The sequence below is a fragment of the Alternaria incomplexa genome (assembly GCF_024043165.1).
Source record: "Alternaria incomplexa strain BMP 0042 chromosome Unknown scaffold_13, whole genome shotgun sequence".
NCBI classification, from domain to species: Eukaryota; Fungi; Ascomycota; class Dothideomycetes; order Pleosporales; family Pleosporaceae; genus Alternaria; species Alternaria incomplexa.
The window spans coordinates 331526-346144 of NW_026249862.1; the positions used below are offsets into that span (position 1 = coordinate 331526).

The window sequence follows — 14619 nt, forward strand, 5'->3', positions numbered from 1 at the left end:
AGGAATTGAAGCTCAATGAACAAGAAAAGAAGGCGGGAAAGTGGTTGGGAAGGGTGCAAGTGGTTGGTGGAGGAGTGAGGGGTGAGAGAAGGTTGGAGAGCTCCGTGGTCGTGGGCTGAAGCTGCAGAAACTTGGCGCACGTTTAGCGAGGCGTAGTCTGGAAGCTTGGAGCCTCGCTCATCCACCTGGCACCTCGGGCTGCCTTTACCCCACACGTACCAACGTTGCAGTCGTCGTCGGGTTGCAACTGCACCCATACTTTGTCACCCATGAACTTGTCGACTTTGGACCCTTGAGGTCGTGAATTGTATCACCTTTCCAATCTTCACTTTCTCCTAGGGCTCTCAGGTTGCCCAACCCCTCGCTATGAGCGTCACCGACGATGGGCTGAACGACATCTATGAGGCTCTGGATCGCTACAACTGGGACGATGACATCGAGTTTCAGGCTGGTCTGCAAGCCATCATTGGCAGCAACAGCACGCCAGAACAGACGACCGAGCTAGCATTACGGGCGCGGTGTTTCTACTATGCGAGGTACGATCGAGACTCAAGACAGATTCATGCTACGAGAGGGACGTTTACTAATACCCCACAGAAAGTACAACAAAAACATCGACTTCAACGCCTACAAAGCCTACCGCAGCGCCCGCAACCGCCCCCCACCCACACCACCAACCCCGCACAACGTCCTCGCCTCCTCCGTCGTAGACGAGATGCTCCCAGCGGGCACCACACCCAACGCATCCACAACAAGCCTGCCCATAACCAGCGACCTCCCTCCAAGCAACTCGCCAGGCGGCATCATGCCCCCACCCACAACCACAGCCGAACCACCAGCACCTTACCCCACCTCATTCGCCCACATCGTCGAGCTCATCACAAGCGGAAAGCCCGTGCCGGGCATCAAAGAGATTCCGCCGACGGTACTAGAAGGTCAGGGCACGGAAGCTAGTAAGCCGAAGAGGAAGAAGCCGTGGGAGAAGGATGGGGCGTGATGGTACCCTCTTCTATGCCTCTTCTATGAGACATCGATCCCAACATCGGGTAACAAGTAGAAGGCATGGCGCCGTCGCTGTCAAAAGGAGATGGAGACGTTCCATGTATGTCCGTACCGCTTGCTTGGTTATCGGATAGTAGTTCAACATGATGAAGTTTCGCAACCGCTCTAGGCAAGTGTCCAGATACTTGCCCAGAGCGGTTGCGAAACTTTATCATGTCAACCCAATCTGCCCATTCAATATCTTATACAGAACTACCATCCGATGGCCCAGCAAGCGGTGTGTAAATTCGAATCGTAATTCAACGTGGTACGTGCAGAAGAGGCATACATGGAATGGTTCTAGGAAGCGTTCAGCGCTGTAGATACCGATGACAGCAAGAATGTTTCCCCTTGCCCTGCACTGTACGTATCACAACATCAAGTACAAGTAGAAGGGTGTGGATTCGTCGCTGCCAGGGAAATGGATGACCTTTCATGTGTACCCCTTCCGGCCATGTCTTTTGTTATTAGCAAATCTACTCTACAAAGCTTTGTAGAGTAGATTTCCTGACAACAAAAGATACGAACGGAAGGGGTACAGACGGAATGGTTATTGAGGGCGTGTCTATGCCGTAACTATAGGAAACCAAGAAACGATACACATGCAGATATATGTTTCAGGTGCGCGTCATGGGATCGTGTGATCAAGATACAACGATACTATGCATATAATCCAGAAAACAACCTACACGCTATGCTACCTACATCCCAAGATTTTCCCCTCCATATATCCATCCACGCCCTTCCCCTATCATCCCCTATCATCCCCATCCCCATCCCTAACCAAATCTCATTCCCAATACCATTCCCAATCCCAAGAGTAAGAATACCAAACAGCAAACTGGGGTATATAGCAGATCCAACCTCCCAACCTTAACCCAACCTAACCTTCCCATATACGCCCAATATACACAAACGTTAAATGAGAACATCAACAACAACCCACCCGATGATTTTACCTATCCGCTTGAAACGAAACGAAACTGTTCCTCCTCTTACAATACAGCCTCAAGAATGCGATCTTTGAGGGTCTTGACCTCCTCATCCCTTTCCCATAACCGTCGCTGCATGTCTAGGAACTTGGCTTTCCAGGCCGCGGGCGTCATCTGACTTCCCCCCGCACCCTCCCGATCTAATGCCGCATCGCCATCTCCTCTTCGTTCTCCACTTCCGTCTTCGCTGTTCTCACTTCGTATTTCCAGGCCTTTGGCAACCCATTCTCCGGTCAACCCGCCAAAGTTCACAGCGAAGAAGACGTCAAAGGTTTCCTTAATACGACTACCTGAGTTGCCAGGATGCGACCGTAGGTTATCTCCGGTGGTATCGCCATCGTCTTCGTCGTCGTCGATGGGGCTTTCATAGCCATCACCTCCAATGCGGAAGCGTATGCATTCGACGCGACGGACGCCGCCGGTAGGGCCGCCGATGCCAATGCCGACTGCGCTTGTGAGACCCAGACAACTGCTGATTGCTATGCCGAGGCTTTGGTCGGACATGACTTTCGCGGGGGAAGAAGGTAGTCCGGACGTTGGCTTTGAGTAGAGTGGTTGGAGGATCGCTGTAGCCAGGGTCTTTGCTTCGTTGCCTCTTAAGCGCTTCCGACGGCCGGTAAGCGGGGCACGGATGAGCTCGGCGGCTAGGGCGCGGTTGAGTGTTTCGAGAGGGATTGATGGGAGAGACGGGGAGGAAGTTGAGAGGTCTGGTGAAGTCTGCGAGCGGATTGGGGGTGGTGGTCGGTGTTGGGCGGGTGTTTCAGAGGGGGTAAGCGCGCCGTGGTAGGTCTGATGTGTTGGCCTGTTGTCTTGTTTTTGGTACATGCTTTGTTGCTCGTAGCCATGTGCGGGCGACACCTGCGTTGAAGCGGCGCTTATTGGGGAAGGCCCTAGGCCTGTGCCTGGGGAGTCATTTTGTTCTCCGTTGACGAGTACCGTTGGTGTGACTAATCGCACTACTGGGTTGCCGACATTTGGAGGGACCTGGAGACTCAGTCGCTGTTTCTGTGGCGCACCACCCATGAGCTGGCCCTCCATCTTGGAAGGCGATATGGCAGACGCTGGCGTTGGCGGAAAGCGGAAGGAGTTCTCGGGTGCTGGAGGGTCAGAGTGCGCCCGCTCAACTATCGGTGTCAGATTGCCTGGGGTACGGTCGATGGGTGGTCCTTCTTTGGTTTTCGGATTGGCTGGAAACGTGTTGTACGGTCCATCTCGAAATGATCGATTGCTCGGCGGCCGGCCACGAAGCTTGCCGGTAGACGAGGTGTTGTTGGTCGACCATGCCGACGATACAGCAGGGCCGTGACGCCGGCGAGACCGTGATCTCGCACTGGAAGGCGTGACAGCAGACTGGGGCTCATCGAAGAAGGGGTATGCGGATTGTGGTGTTACCGCGGAAAGTGGATGAGGGGTTTGAGGCGTGTCATGAGGATTCAGTCGCCATCGTATGTGTTGTCCAGACATTGGCGAATCGGTATATGGTGTCAAGCTTTGGCCTAAACGACTTGGTGCTGAAGCTGCTGTTAAAGCCGAAGAGGGTGTGACGGTTGAGACTGCAGTCCACGCTTCTTGAGGTGTGAGGAAGCCTCCGTGCATGTTGTGAGGATGGGCGCTAGTGGGGTACGCTGATTGGGGCTGCAGCACGTTGCCAAACGGTATTGACGTATCCAACTGCGGGCGCTTACGAGCCGGTGTGCCTTCGTCAAAGTCGATGTCGTCCTCTCCGTCATCAGCTTTCCGCCGCCCGCGCTTCGGTTTGAACTTGGGATCGAGAGCGCGGATAGCCAGATCTTCCTCCAGAGGTACGCCATCCCGCCCGTCAGCCGGAAAGGGGTTGTGAGGAGGAGGTATTTGCAGGAAGTAGGGGTGCTGCTTGCCCAGCAGATACTCGAAAAAGGCGTCGATGTGCATGGCGCGCATCCATCGCTGTGATGGTTAGCAAAGCCGGAATGATGTATGAAACGACAAGTGATTGGGGGCCAGGTCGGAATGCGCTGCCCCTCTGACCTGCAGAGGCCCCATCTTTGACCAAGTCGTGAGGAACAGTACATCTCAGATATCTCACATAGTGAGTGGCTCGGTTCGCACACTGCGCCGGATACCAAGTAGGTGGTTCGGATCACAATGAGGCGTTTGAGGCTGAAGTCGACTGCGCCGCACGACCCGGATGACATGCATAAGACGTTGTTGGAGCCCACTGGGCCAGAACTCGGAAAATGTGTAGAAAATGACTCGGCGATTGCCGGATATAAGAGTGCGAGTGAATTGAAGGGCTCTTACCTTTAGTCTGACTGAGTACTGCTGCACCTTCTGCGTGCTCTGTCCCTCGTCTGTGTTCGGCGGCTTGACGCCCAGATCCAGCGCCAGTTGTGTCCATGTCTTGATTTCTTTGGCGTCCAGCTTGCGTATCAGCTCGAAGAGGGTCCATGTGTTGAATGCGTTGCCGTCGCTCTTGGGCGGCGTCCGGAACAGCTTGACTAGTTCGCTGGTGTCGATGGTGGTGGGGAAGTTGGGGTTGCAGTAGAGGATAAAGGTCGCGTAGGCGTCATCGATGGTGTCGTCGGCTACATTGCGCGAGGGCGTGTCGCGGTCGGCGGGCTCGTAGTGGGCAGATGCCTGGCGCGGCTGGCTGGTGGGCGATATGGCCGCGAAGCGCGGCGAGGCATGCGCAGACGCCGGGGGAGTCTGCGAGCTGCGCATGTCGGCGTAGAAGCCGTGGGCGAGGTTATGGGCATTGTCTGGCTGAAGTAGGTGACTGGACTGGGCCTGATGGGGGACCGCCGCCATGGGCGTGTGCACATTGCGGCTGGCACCTGTGCTCTGCCCCAGTGCCGGATCAATTGCTGCTACACCACCGCCGCCTGGATGCCGGAAGGGCGAGTAGGCCGGCCCGCTGCCAGGCCCCGCGTGTTCGTAGTGCTGGTGGGCGTTGGCTGTCAGGTGCAGGCTGTGCTCCGTCTCTCCCTCGTCGCCAAAGTCGACCTGCATGGTTCTCCACAGTGTAACGCGCTCTGCTGCTTCCTCGGCCCGTCAGCATGCCATGAGGGCGTCGAGATGATTCGCGGCCGCGCTAATGCCAATAGCAGGCCATGGATATAGAGTCAGTCCAGAGGTTTACTTCTTCTGGCCCCAAGGGGAGTCCTCAGCAGCGCCTACTGTCGCAGCGGAGCCGGCGAGTGCAGCGCGAAGAGGTCCAACGATAGGATGCGATGCGCCCAGCGCCGTCGCTCTGTCAGGGCAGTCGCGAGAGGGCGATTACGTCGTTTGCCGTGCAGCGCGCTATGGAGTCGCGTCGTCGAGGGTCCAGCGGGTGGTAATTTGCGGTCGTTCAGGTGCTATGGCGGGTCGTGCCTGCCTGCTTCGGGGCATTTTGGTCAGTTATGCCAGCTGAGCGGTACCCCAGCATCGTCCGTCTATTTTTGGATCAGCCGACGCACCACTGCTCACCACACCCATGTCGCTGCACCATCCGAACCCCTACCACCGCTGCTCTGCACCCTGACTGGCTGCCTATTTACGCTCTACACTGAATATGCGACAATGCCTATCGAGTGGCAACCATCCCAAGCCCTTTTGGTCGTACCTACCATTGTAACTGACGTACGCCGGCCGAACCTCGCTCTTGGAATATTGCCACTACACCGACTACGACCTTTCTGGGGCGAGTACTCGTGTCGCGCCGCATGGAGTTTAAGACGGTATCATGTTGCGAACAAGAGGCAAGTCTGCGTCGTCGTCGAATGTGGCGCATACCTCTTGGGTCGAGTGATGCAGTCAGGTTTCTTCGACTCAGTAAATTGAATGCAGCAAGCACGTCTGTGAAACCAGGACTATGACTGTCTTAGCGGCGACTCCTGTTCACTGCGCGTCGACACCGCTGGCCACGCTTATCAAGTCCCTTCAGTCTCACTATCAACTTCCACCCACACGAGATAGTCTCGACTCAACTCCATGCAGCTTCCGCCAAGATGAGTATCTCCGCCCTTCCAACAGAGCTGCTCAGCATGATCTTCGATGAGATCCGGAGAAAAGAGGATATGCAAGCCGTTTCTCTCGTTTGCCACAAATGGCGCGTTAATCTTGCGCCGCTGATGTGGTACACGTTGAACACTGATCTGCTGCTTAGCAAATTTCAGTCCATGAAAGCACTTGTCAATTCACAGAGCATAATACTCCCTCATATCCGACGGATTATCATAGCAACACCCCGACGAGTCGCGGGCGATTCGTTTGAAATGGTCCAAATCGAGCACAAATTACGTCTACTGTTAACGTCCCTTCCTCGCGACCGAATCACGCACTCCATGGCCAGCACGTTGAGACCGAGCCGTCATACTATCCACATGCTTCTCAAATCCCAGCGGAAGCTCGAAGAATTGAACTTCCGCATCAGGTCCGACGAGGCCTTCACGGGCAAGGGGCCACTTCCTCTCCACACAGGTGGTCCTTTGATGGAGCCTCCACTGAAAGACCTCACTGGACTAGCTGTATATGTTCATTGCCATCCGAAGATGGCGAAAAACTCTTTTGAGTACTACCGCAAACTTCTCAGATACGTTCCCAAGCTGCAGACCCTATCCATAGTGGGCACGCTCTTTGACAATCGTCCACTCGACCGGCTGGATATGCATCACATCCTACAGCATGACATAAAGCAGCCCATCCTAACAAGTCTCACCAACCTCCGTCTGAAGCTTATCGACTTTGGAATGAGTCACAAGGCGATTTTCAGTAACATCAACTTTGCGAACCTTCGCACGTTGTCACTAATTGGCTGCAATGACATGGCCACCTTCTTGGGCGGCCTCCTGGTACAACGCGCCAACAGTGACGGCAGTTATCTTTCCCATCTTTCCGACCTGGAGATCTTCTTGCCTTCTAATTCACCCCATCCCGACAACGACATTCAGGCTGTCCAACACTTCCTCGAGACTGGTCCGAAGCTTGAGAAACTCATCGTGGACGTATCGTGCCACGCCTTGATAAAGAACAACGCTATCATCGCCCGGTCTAATAAGCTGACTTCACTGCAACTGGGTACGGGTGAGAACAGAGTAGGGCGTTCATATGCAGTGAAAGACGTCAAAGCGATCTTAGATGCCTCCCCAAAGCTCGCAAATATCGCCATAAACCTCCCAGCAGTGAGCCTAGGATCCCTTATCGATCTAGCTCACGACTTCAAGTTGGGAAGACCACAAAACTGTCTCACATATATAGACACTGAGTTCGAAGCAATGCTCGTAAGTCCTAAAATCTACTTACTCCCCACGACTAGACCACCAGCTAACAACAACCCATCCAGATCGTACTCGCCCAACACGCCCCACTTCACACCCTCCGCATATTGAACCTTCCAACTTTCGGAGAGATCGAAATAACGCACAATCCCGACTGGCTCAACGCTACCGAACACCGATTAGCCCGCGTCTTGTACCAGAATTTCGCAATGGAGACAATGCGCTTCATGGCGAAATGCGGTACCGCCCCCATCTTTTTCGACACTCGGCCTAGTATTACGTACCAGATTTTCGATGAGTGTCTATGGCCTGCATATCTGTTTAATAAAGGGTATGTTTGTGATGCGAGAGGAAAGAGGGAGGTGATGGCGGTGCCCCTGGACAGATATCCGCAGGATGATAAAGAGTCACTCGTGATGCGTATGGCGGGGTCGAGTATCTGATGGATTAATATGGTGAACGGTGGATATTGGGGACGATGAACACGCGTTTAATATGGGAGCTGGGTATGTAGGTAGCTGAGGGTATTGCGGAAGGAGCGAGCAAACCTTTGGATGTTCAGCGACACCAAGTTGCCGCCGCTTCACGTAACAGCATTTGACGCACATATACGCATGATCCAACACAGCCATCCTGATTTCGCGATGCTACTCACATTAAACTCTATAAGTTGTGCATTCAATGATGTCGCTCTTGCCTTGCATCGTGCTAGAGCCTTGGCGCTTTGACCTCACTACCTAGGTACCTGGTCCACCCGACGACACGCTTTCGACCTCAATTCTACTTTGCTCTTCCATCTCATCATCTCGTAGTAATTGGTTGTCAATGTTTTCGCTTTCGTAAGTTCCGGGCATTGCCGCTCTGCAAGCCAGAAAGCGCTGACACATCTGCTAGATCCGGCAAAAGAATGATCAAGGCAATGTATGTCTCGTCAGCCGCTCATGGCGGGAGCTTATGGCCCCTATCTTGTGGGAAGAGCTTGAATTCAGCTTGGGTGATCACCAAGGCTCTTCCCCTGGCCGCTCTTTGACGACGCTACTGGCAGCAAACTCTGGGATCCTCCCACATGTACGGAATCTATGCTTTGCGGACTTTACGGATGAGGATTCGGATAACCGTCTCGAGTCGTTGATCTTGGCACTTCCACGCGATAAACTCCGCATTTTCCAGGCCTATGGCGACATGCAGCATGAGGTTTTCTTGCAATTGTGGCGATCGCAGACCAAGCTAGAGAGAATCTATGCAACGACTCCATTTACCTGCCTTGGCTCGACGAGTGATTATCATTATGCTTCCCGGGAATACCGCGCGTGGGTTGCATCGCTGACGCCTGAACTGAAGGAGATTAGTCTTCTTCTAGAGCGCGAAGAGGAACAGGAGGAAGAAGAGGTCGAGAACAACCACCGGAATCTGCAGAGCTTTATCGACCTCTACCCTAGTCTCGAAAGGCTGAACTTGTCAGCCGACTGTGAACCTCCGATCTCATTACAAGGACTGCTCTCGCTATCGCCGGAGAATCGCCTATTCTCCAATCTGACGTCTATCAAGATGGAAGAAATAGACTTGGTACCGTATGCTTCATCTCATTTCTCCCACACCTTCGACGTTGCAAGGTTAGAGAGGTTGGATCTTTTGCTCTGCAGCTCGATGTCGCCGTTTTTCGAGAGTCTCTCAAAATCGTACATTGAGACACCTGGTAATTTAAGGGAGTTGTGCATCCGCCTAGAAAACGGTGTTGAAGACGAAGTGCAGGTCGAGACCACAAAATCCAATGAAAACTTCCTCAAAGTCTGCTGCGCTAGACTTGAGAATCTCGAACTACAACTCTCCAACGGCAAACTTGTCGACAAAAGTTGTATCCTGCCTCACGCTGAGACGCTTCGTAACGTCGTCATCGGAAAACCTCGAAACAGTATCATGGATTCTCAGTCGCACTACTACTCGGGAGACGAATTAGGGATAATTTTGAGGGCGTGCACAAAGCTCAGAGGACTGGCCATCAATCTGCCACCTATCGATCTCGGATATATCACACAGCTCGGGGACGGATTACAATTCAACGCAAGTGAGCAGGATTGTGCTGCTTTCAAAGATATACTAGTAAGCAATGTCCTTTTTGTATTGGTATCTTTATTGATTGGCATCGTAGGCACAATGTGCCGCATATCCCAATCTTCATACCATAGAAATACTTAGCGAGCCTGATATCACATTTGATTATGATCTGGAAACATTTAAAGAGACACCTTTGATGGAGAATCGCAGCTTCGGTGCGTCGTGCGAGGCTGCCATGAAACACTTCGGCGATCAGATCTTCAGTCACATCTCGCAGTGTGGTACAGTCCCGAGACTCCTCCTAGTCAAATCCTTTGACACTCGGGATTTTGAAGAAGGTATGCCGATGGCAGATCGTTATTTCTGCCCTTGGTATATCCACACGCGCGAAAATGTTCGAGATAGTTCGGGCAGCAATCTAGTAGGTGCAGCGCGCGTTGAGATGGAGAAGATATCGAGGAACTACCCTAGCGACTTCATCCTCAGGCGCTTCTCTAGCTAATGTCTATCATGAGCTTATAAGCTGTATTGTATCTCGTAGTATGCAAATCAAGAGGGTAAAGTATGCTTCAGCGTGTAACACATCGGAGTAACAAAACCTAGTATGCGTTCTATTGTAGGCCTAGTAGAGGACCCTGTTCACGCCTACAAGTCTTGGCAGTATGCAAGAGCTGTGCGTTTTCCCCACTTTTCTCGCGACACACCTTTCTTACTTCTCATCGAGGCTGCTACTACCTCAACTGCTTCTGCATCTGCTCCCGACGAACTCCACGTCCAGCCATGACGCATAGAAACCTCTCTGATCTACCGCCCGAATTCGTTGCATTTCAAAAGGGATTCTGCATATCAGGAATGTGCTGGCAAGAACATGCAGGTGCGACAGAAGACCGATCAAGGCGTAGTGAGCTTCGTCAACCGTGCATGTCGCATCGCAAGGCAGATCTCGGAACCACACAAACACGTTCCAACGAGCTACACTCTTTCTTCTGATAAGCCGGAACGTTATCTACCATATGATGAGCCAGCTGTACAGCCGCAGTTGCGTCGCATCATGCAGGGGTTCCAGTCGTCTTTTTCGGCGAAAATGTTGAATGCCAAAGGCGAATCAGCGGTGGTGGCTCGTTCTGTAAGGTAATCGAAGACTTCGCGTTCGTTGGGGTCCGTCACAACTCCCGATGTCGCCCTGTGTTGTGTTGAGCACAGCTGGGTCTCCGGATGAAGTGTGTAGACAATCTTGGCTTGCACAGTCCTTCCACCCCTCCATTTCAACGCGAGATATCTAGTGAACGTGAGTATCGTCTAGCGCTTCTGTCGCCGCCTGTACGGCATCTTCGTCCTCTTCATCGCTATACACATTGAGCGCCGCTTGAAAAGCCTCTCGGTCCCAGTCCCGTCCTTGCCCGTCTCCCGGCCACCTGGCTCTTTTCATTTTGCGCACAAGCGACTTGAACTCGTCGTCCGCGTCATCAAGCTCCCAGTACATTGGTACCGCCTCAATAATATCCGTCTGGAGACCGATCCAGCGTAGCTCGCGGAATCGTTGTTTGCAGAGCGCAAAAAACTCGCGTGGGCGATAGACGTTAAAGCCATCCCGCCAACGCTCGGCTTCGTTTCCGGCGTAGCGTTCTTGTACCACGGCATTGAGCTCTGGCGCTGGCTCGTCGGGCAGGCCGCAAGGTTCTCCCCAGTAGACGTAGCCATCAGCCGTATTAATGACGAGATTGTAGCCATTACGCCCGTTGCTGTTACCGAAAGAGATGCATGATGGCGGCAAGGGATCGCCTATAGGTTCAACGTAGTATTCGAGATCGCCGTCGCGGATCCGTTTCTGCATCGCATCGCTGCGGTAATCCTGGATCCGTGTGTTCTTCATGATGACGTGCTTGCTGTAGGCTTTGTCTGTCTCGACAAAGTCTACAAAAGGCATGTGGCGAAGTAGGTCGATGACTGCATTAGTCTTGTTCAGGTTGGCCATGGTGGATTGTGTGATGGATGGCCAGCCATTCTTGGGAGCTTCGACTACGACGGAATTATCCCAAAAGACTCGACTGCAAAACTCGTAGTAGGCGGTCAAAAGAGTGATGAACTCGACTTGGTCGAAAGGCATGGTAGCACGTCAACCTTGGAACCTAAAAAAAACCGAACGCCCTGAAGCCTACGTTGATGCTATTTTGCGAGTTTTTAACTCGACTTAGTCTGCGAACTAATGGACTCTTTCTCTAGTATGAGGTGGTAGTAGAAAGCGGAAAAGAACACTAATTCAACATGGTGGGGCGTGGGCAGGGTGGATAATGTATGCTGACGGTTATATACGGCCTTCAAACGTCATCACGCGCCGACACCGACGCCGACGTATCCTGTTTCTAAGCAATCTTTCAGAAAACGATGCGTCGACGAACCTCCTTTCCCCCCAAAGCGCAATCTATATGTACGCATATCATTCATCAGCGGATACGACGAAGATAGTGCAAGTACATTTCCGAAACGGATACATCGAACACCTAGCGCTCTTGAACTTGACGCTCGCCCCGGCGACACCACAATGCAGCTCAGAGCGGAAGAAGCAATCTCTCCCTCTTTCGCTTTCTCGCCCTCTTTGCCCTCTTCGCTTTCGCCGACCTCGATGTTCTTGAAGGTCGAAACTTCATCGCCCTGTACAACTTCTGGTTCTGGCTTTTCGTAGAAGGTGATATTGTCTTCTGGTTCACAGCCGATAAGCAGAGTGTAGGCACTGCTGTCTTCGTGGTCGTCGTCGTATGGTGGGATTCCGAATCGCATACGCTCGATGAACTCCCGGACAGGTAGCCGTGTCGCCTATTGTCGTTTCAGCGCCATGTGAGCAGGAGCGGATATGGTAAAGTAGAGAGTGAAGCTTGAGAGAATGTTGAGGTTCCAGAAAAGGTGAGGTATGCGGTTGAAAGCGATGGGACCGCTGCTTGCAAAGAATGTCATCACAACATGTTAAGGAAAGCACGACCAGGCATGACAAGAAGCACTGTGCAAAAATCATTAGAAACCTAAAGATTACTCACACTCGGTGGATGACGACTTTGCTCATTCTGTATATGGCGCACAAAGGCACTGCGCTGACGGTGCTTATGATTGATTCATGAGAGAGAGCGCACATTGTATACCTCCAGGCTGCAGCATACAATCGGACCAGAATATTACTGAGTAGAACTGCGCTCTTGGCCATCCTTAATTGCAGTGCTGGACCCTATCGCGTCCACAAGTCTTGGCGGTGCAGGAGCAAACACCGCACGAGCCACCCGCTCTCACCTCGATTGCTCTTACTCCAGTTACCAGTCACCTACTTGTATTGATCATCACTGCCAAACCAATCGACTGAAGCTCGCGGCCTCCCGAACGCAACATGGCGTATGCGACATTCGCCGACTTGCCGGCCGAAATGGTCGGCAATGTGCTTGCGTTTGTGAGTAATAGCAAATTTTACATCTATGAAAAGCTCTAACAGCCCAAAAAGATTCGATCAAAGCCTGACCAGAGTAGCGTCTGTCTTGTCAGCCGCGCATGCAGAGACCTTATGGCACCCATGATGTGGGAACGATTCGAGGCGGACTTCCGCGATGCCTCAGTCCAGTCTCTAGCAACTCTCCTGCATCCGCAGTCTGGAATCACGAGCCGTGTCCGAGAGTTGGACATCCTCGAATCTACGCTTTCAGTTGAGGGAGCGGATCGAGCCATGTTATTCATCGCAGCAATCCCACGAGATAGACTTCGTCGCTTCGAAAGCACTTGGAAGGTCTCAGCCCTCATATTCCAAGTACTTCTACAGTCTCAACGGAAGATCGAAGATATAGACGTGTGGACCCCGTTTACTTGTCCTGGCCAGTTAACTCTTGTCGAACTCGAGTCCGAAGAACATCACACATGGATGGGCCCGCTACTGCCTGAGGTCTCAAAAATTGTGTTGAGCATTAACCCACATGAAGCGCAAGAGGAGCGCATCTTCCACAGCTTAAAGTCCGTTTCTCAATGCTGTCCAAAGATAACGGACCTCGCGCTGAATAACGAATCGCTTGACAATCGTAACGACGTATCCTTATGCGCGATACTGTCTCATACCAAAGATCATCAGTTATTCCCGAACCTTGCAACCTTGCGACTTTACAATCTAAGGATGGCGACAACCGCAGATCAAGCGATTGACGGGAATCTACACCTATCCAATCTGAGAGCATTGCAGTTGGAAGCGTGCATCGACCAGATCTCGTTCCTGAAAGGTCTTTCATCCTTTTACACCAGTAATGTCGGCAAATTGGAAGATCTCATTGTCATTCTTCCCATGGAACTCACAGAGTCAGAGAATACTGTACAAGCCATAGAGTTGCTACTCAAAACCTGTCCGAAGCTCTCCGATCTCCAGCTAGACTTGTCTGCACACAGGTTGGTTGCCAAACATAGTGTTATGGCCCACCATAAAACACTCGAGTCGCTCATGCTGGGAACTGCAGATTCTGGAAGTGGCAGGTATTACTCTGCCGCAGACCTGAACTCTATACTGAATGGTTGCACCAAACTAGAAGCATTGGCAATAGACATGCCACCACTAGATTTGGGTCCTATCTCGAAGCCTGTAACTGATTTCAGTTCTAATGAAGAATATGGGCATGTGCTGGTAAGATCCAGTCTGTATCATATACCTCATAGTCTCTAACAAACCCTCAGGCCGCAGTCTCTGCACCACCGGCATTACGAGTCTTCCGGATCCTAAATCGCCCCGCTTTTGACATCGAGGAACCCTTGTCAGATGTGCCAGTCAATCAGGCCGCCGTCTTCTGTCAAGTCGCCATGCAAAACTTTGCCAACCACATTCTCCGCTTCGTGGTTGACAAAGGATCTAATCTACAGGTTCTTAGCATCAAGCCCAGTGAGGAGGCAGATCCAGCGGTATATGGCACAGTGGTGAAGGATTCGAATGGACATCGATGGCCTGAGTACAATTACATTCGGGGTCACACCACCGATGTCACAGGTACAACCACTGTGGTTGCGCATCCCTCGACGAACGTGGTATTGGATTTCCCTGATCTTGCAGAATTCATGCAATACATCTAAGAAGACCTATCCCGATGTGGGAACGGGAGTGAGAGAAGACGAGAATCCGAATATGGAATCGTCGTCCTTATAGAACGATGCAGACTTGAGTGAGCTCATAGTACTCTGACATGAGAAGTATCGTCGGTATAAAGAACTGAGTTTGCTCAATCGTGAGGCAATGTCCCTTTGACCATACTGCCCAAGTATTCCTGAGCTCAACCACGAGTTCTAGT

General features: G+C 52.2%; 5 protein-coding genes across 5 annotated transcripts; 3 read left to right on the forward strand and 2 right to left on the reverse strand.

Annotated features, from left to right (window-relative positions):
• Nucleotides 1–366: 366 nt before the first annotated feature.
• J4E90_008452 (uncharacterized protein) lies at nucleotides 367–997 on the forward strand (the record flags this gene model as incomplete). The annotated part of the gene is made up of 2 exons (XM_051437978.1): nucleotides 367–536; nucleotides 598–997. 2 exons carry the CDS (start codon nucleotides 367–369, stop codon nucleotides 995–997), a joined length of 570 nt encoding a protein of 189 aa, XP_051287977.1.
• A 1039-nt stretch (nucleotides 998–2036) lies between these two features.
• Nucleotides 2037–5021, reverse strand: J4E90_008453 (uncharacterized protein; the record flags this gene model as incomplete). The annotated part of the gene is made up of 2 exons (XM_051437979.1): nucleotides 2037–3959; nucleotides 4314–5021. 2 exons carry the CDS (start codon nucleotides 5019–5021, stop codon nucleotides 2037–2039), a joined length of 2631 nt encoding a protein of 876 aa, XP_051287978.1.
• A 980-nt stretch (nucleotides 5022–6001) lies between these two features.
• J4E90_008454 (uncharacterized protein) lies at nucleotides 6002–9827 on the forward strand (the record flags this gene model as incomplete). Its single annotated transcript, XM_051437980.1, has 5 exons — nucleotides 6002–7273; nucleotides 7336–7601; nucleotides 8165–8191; nucleotides 8620–9335; nucleotides 9748–9827. The coding sequence occupies 5 exons, from the start codon at nucleotides 6002–6004 to the stop codon at nucleotides 9825–9827; spliced, it is 2361 nt and encodes a 786-aa protein (XP_051287979.1).
• Nucleotides 9828–10604: 777 nt separating this feature from the next.
• J4E90_008455 (uncharacterized protein) lies at nucleotides 10605–11432 on the reverse strand (the record flags this gene model as incomplete). Its single annotated transcript, XM_051437981.1, has 1 exon — nucleotides 10605–11432. The coding sequence occupies one exon, from the start codon at nucleotides 11430–11432 to the stop codon at nucleotides 10605–10607; it is 828 nt and encodes a 275-aa protein (XP_051287980.1).
• A 1437-nt stretch (nucleotides 11433–12869) lies between these two features.
• On the forward strand, nucleotides 12870–14404 carry J4E90_008456 (uncharacterized protein; the record flags this gene model as incomplete). Its single annotated transcript, XM_051437982.1, has 3 exons — nucleotides 12870–13109; nucleotides 13533–13964; nucleotides 14015–14404. The coding sequence occupies 3 exons, from the start codon at nucleotides 12870–12872 to the stop codon at nucleotides 14402–14404; spliced, it is 1062 nt and encodes a 353-aa protein (XP_051287981.1).
• Between the last annotated feature and the right edge of the window lie 215 nt (nucleotides 14405–14619).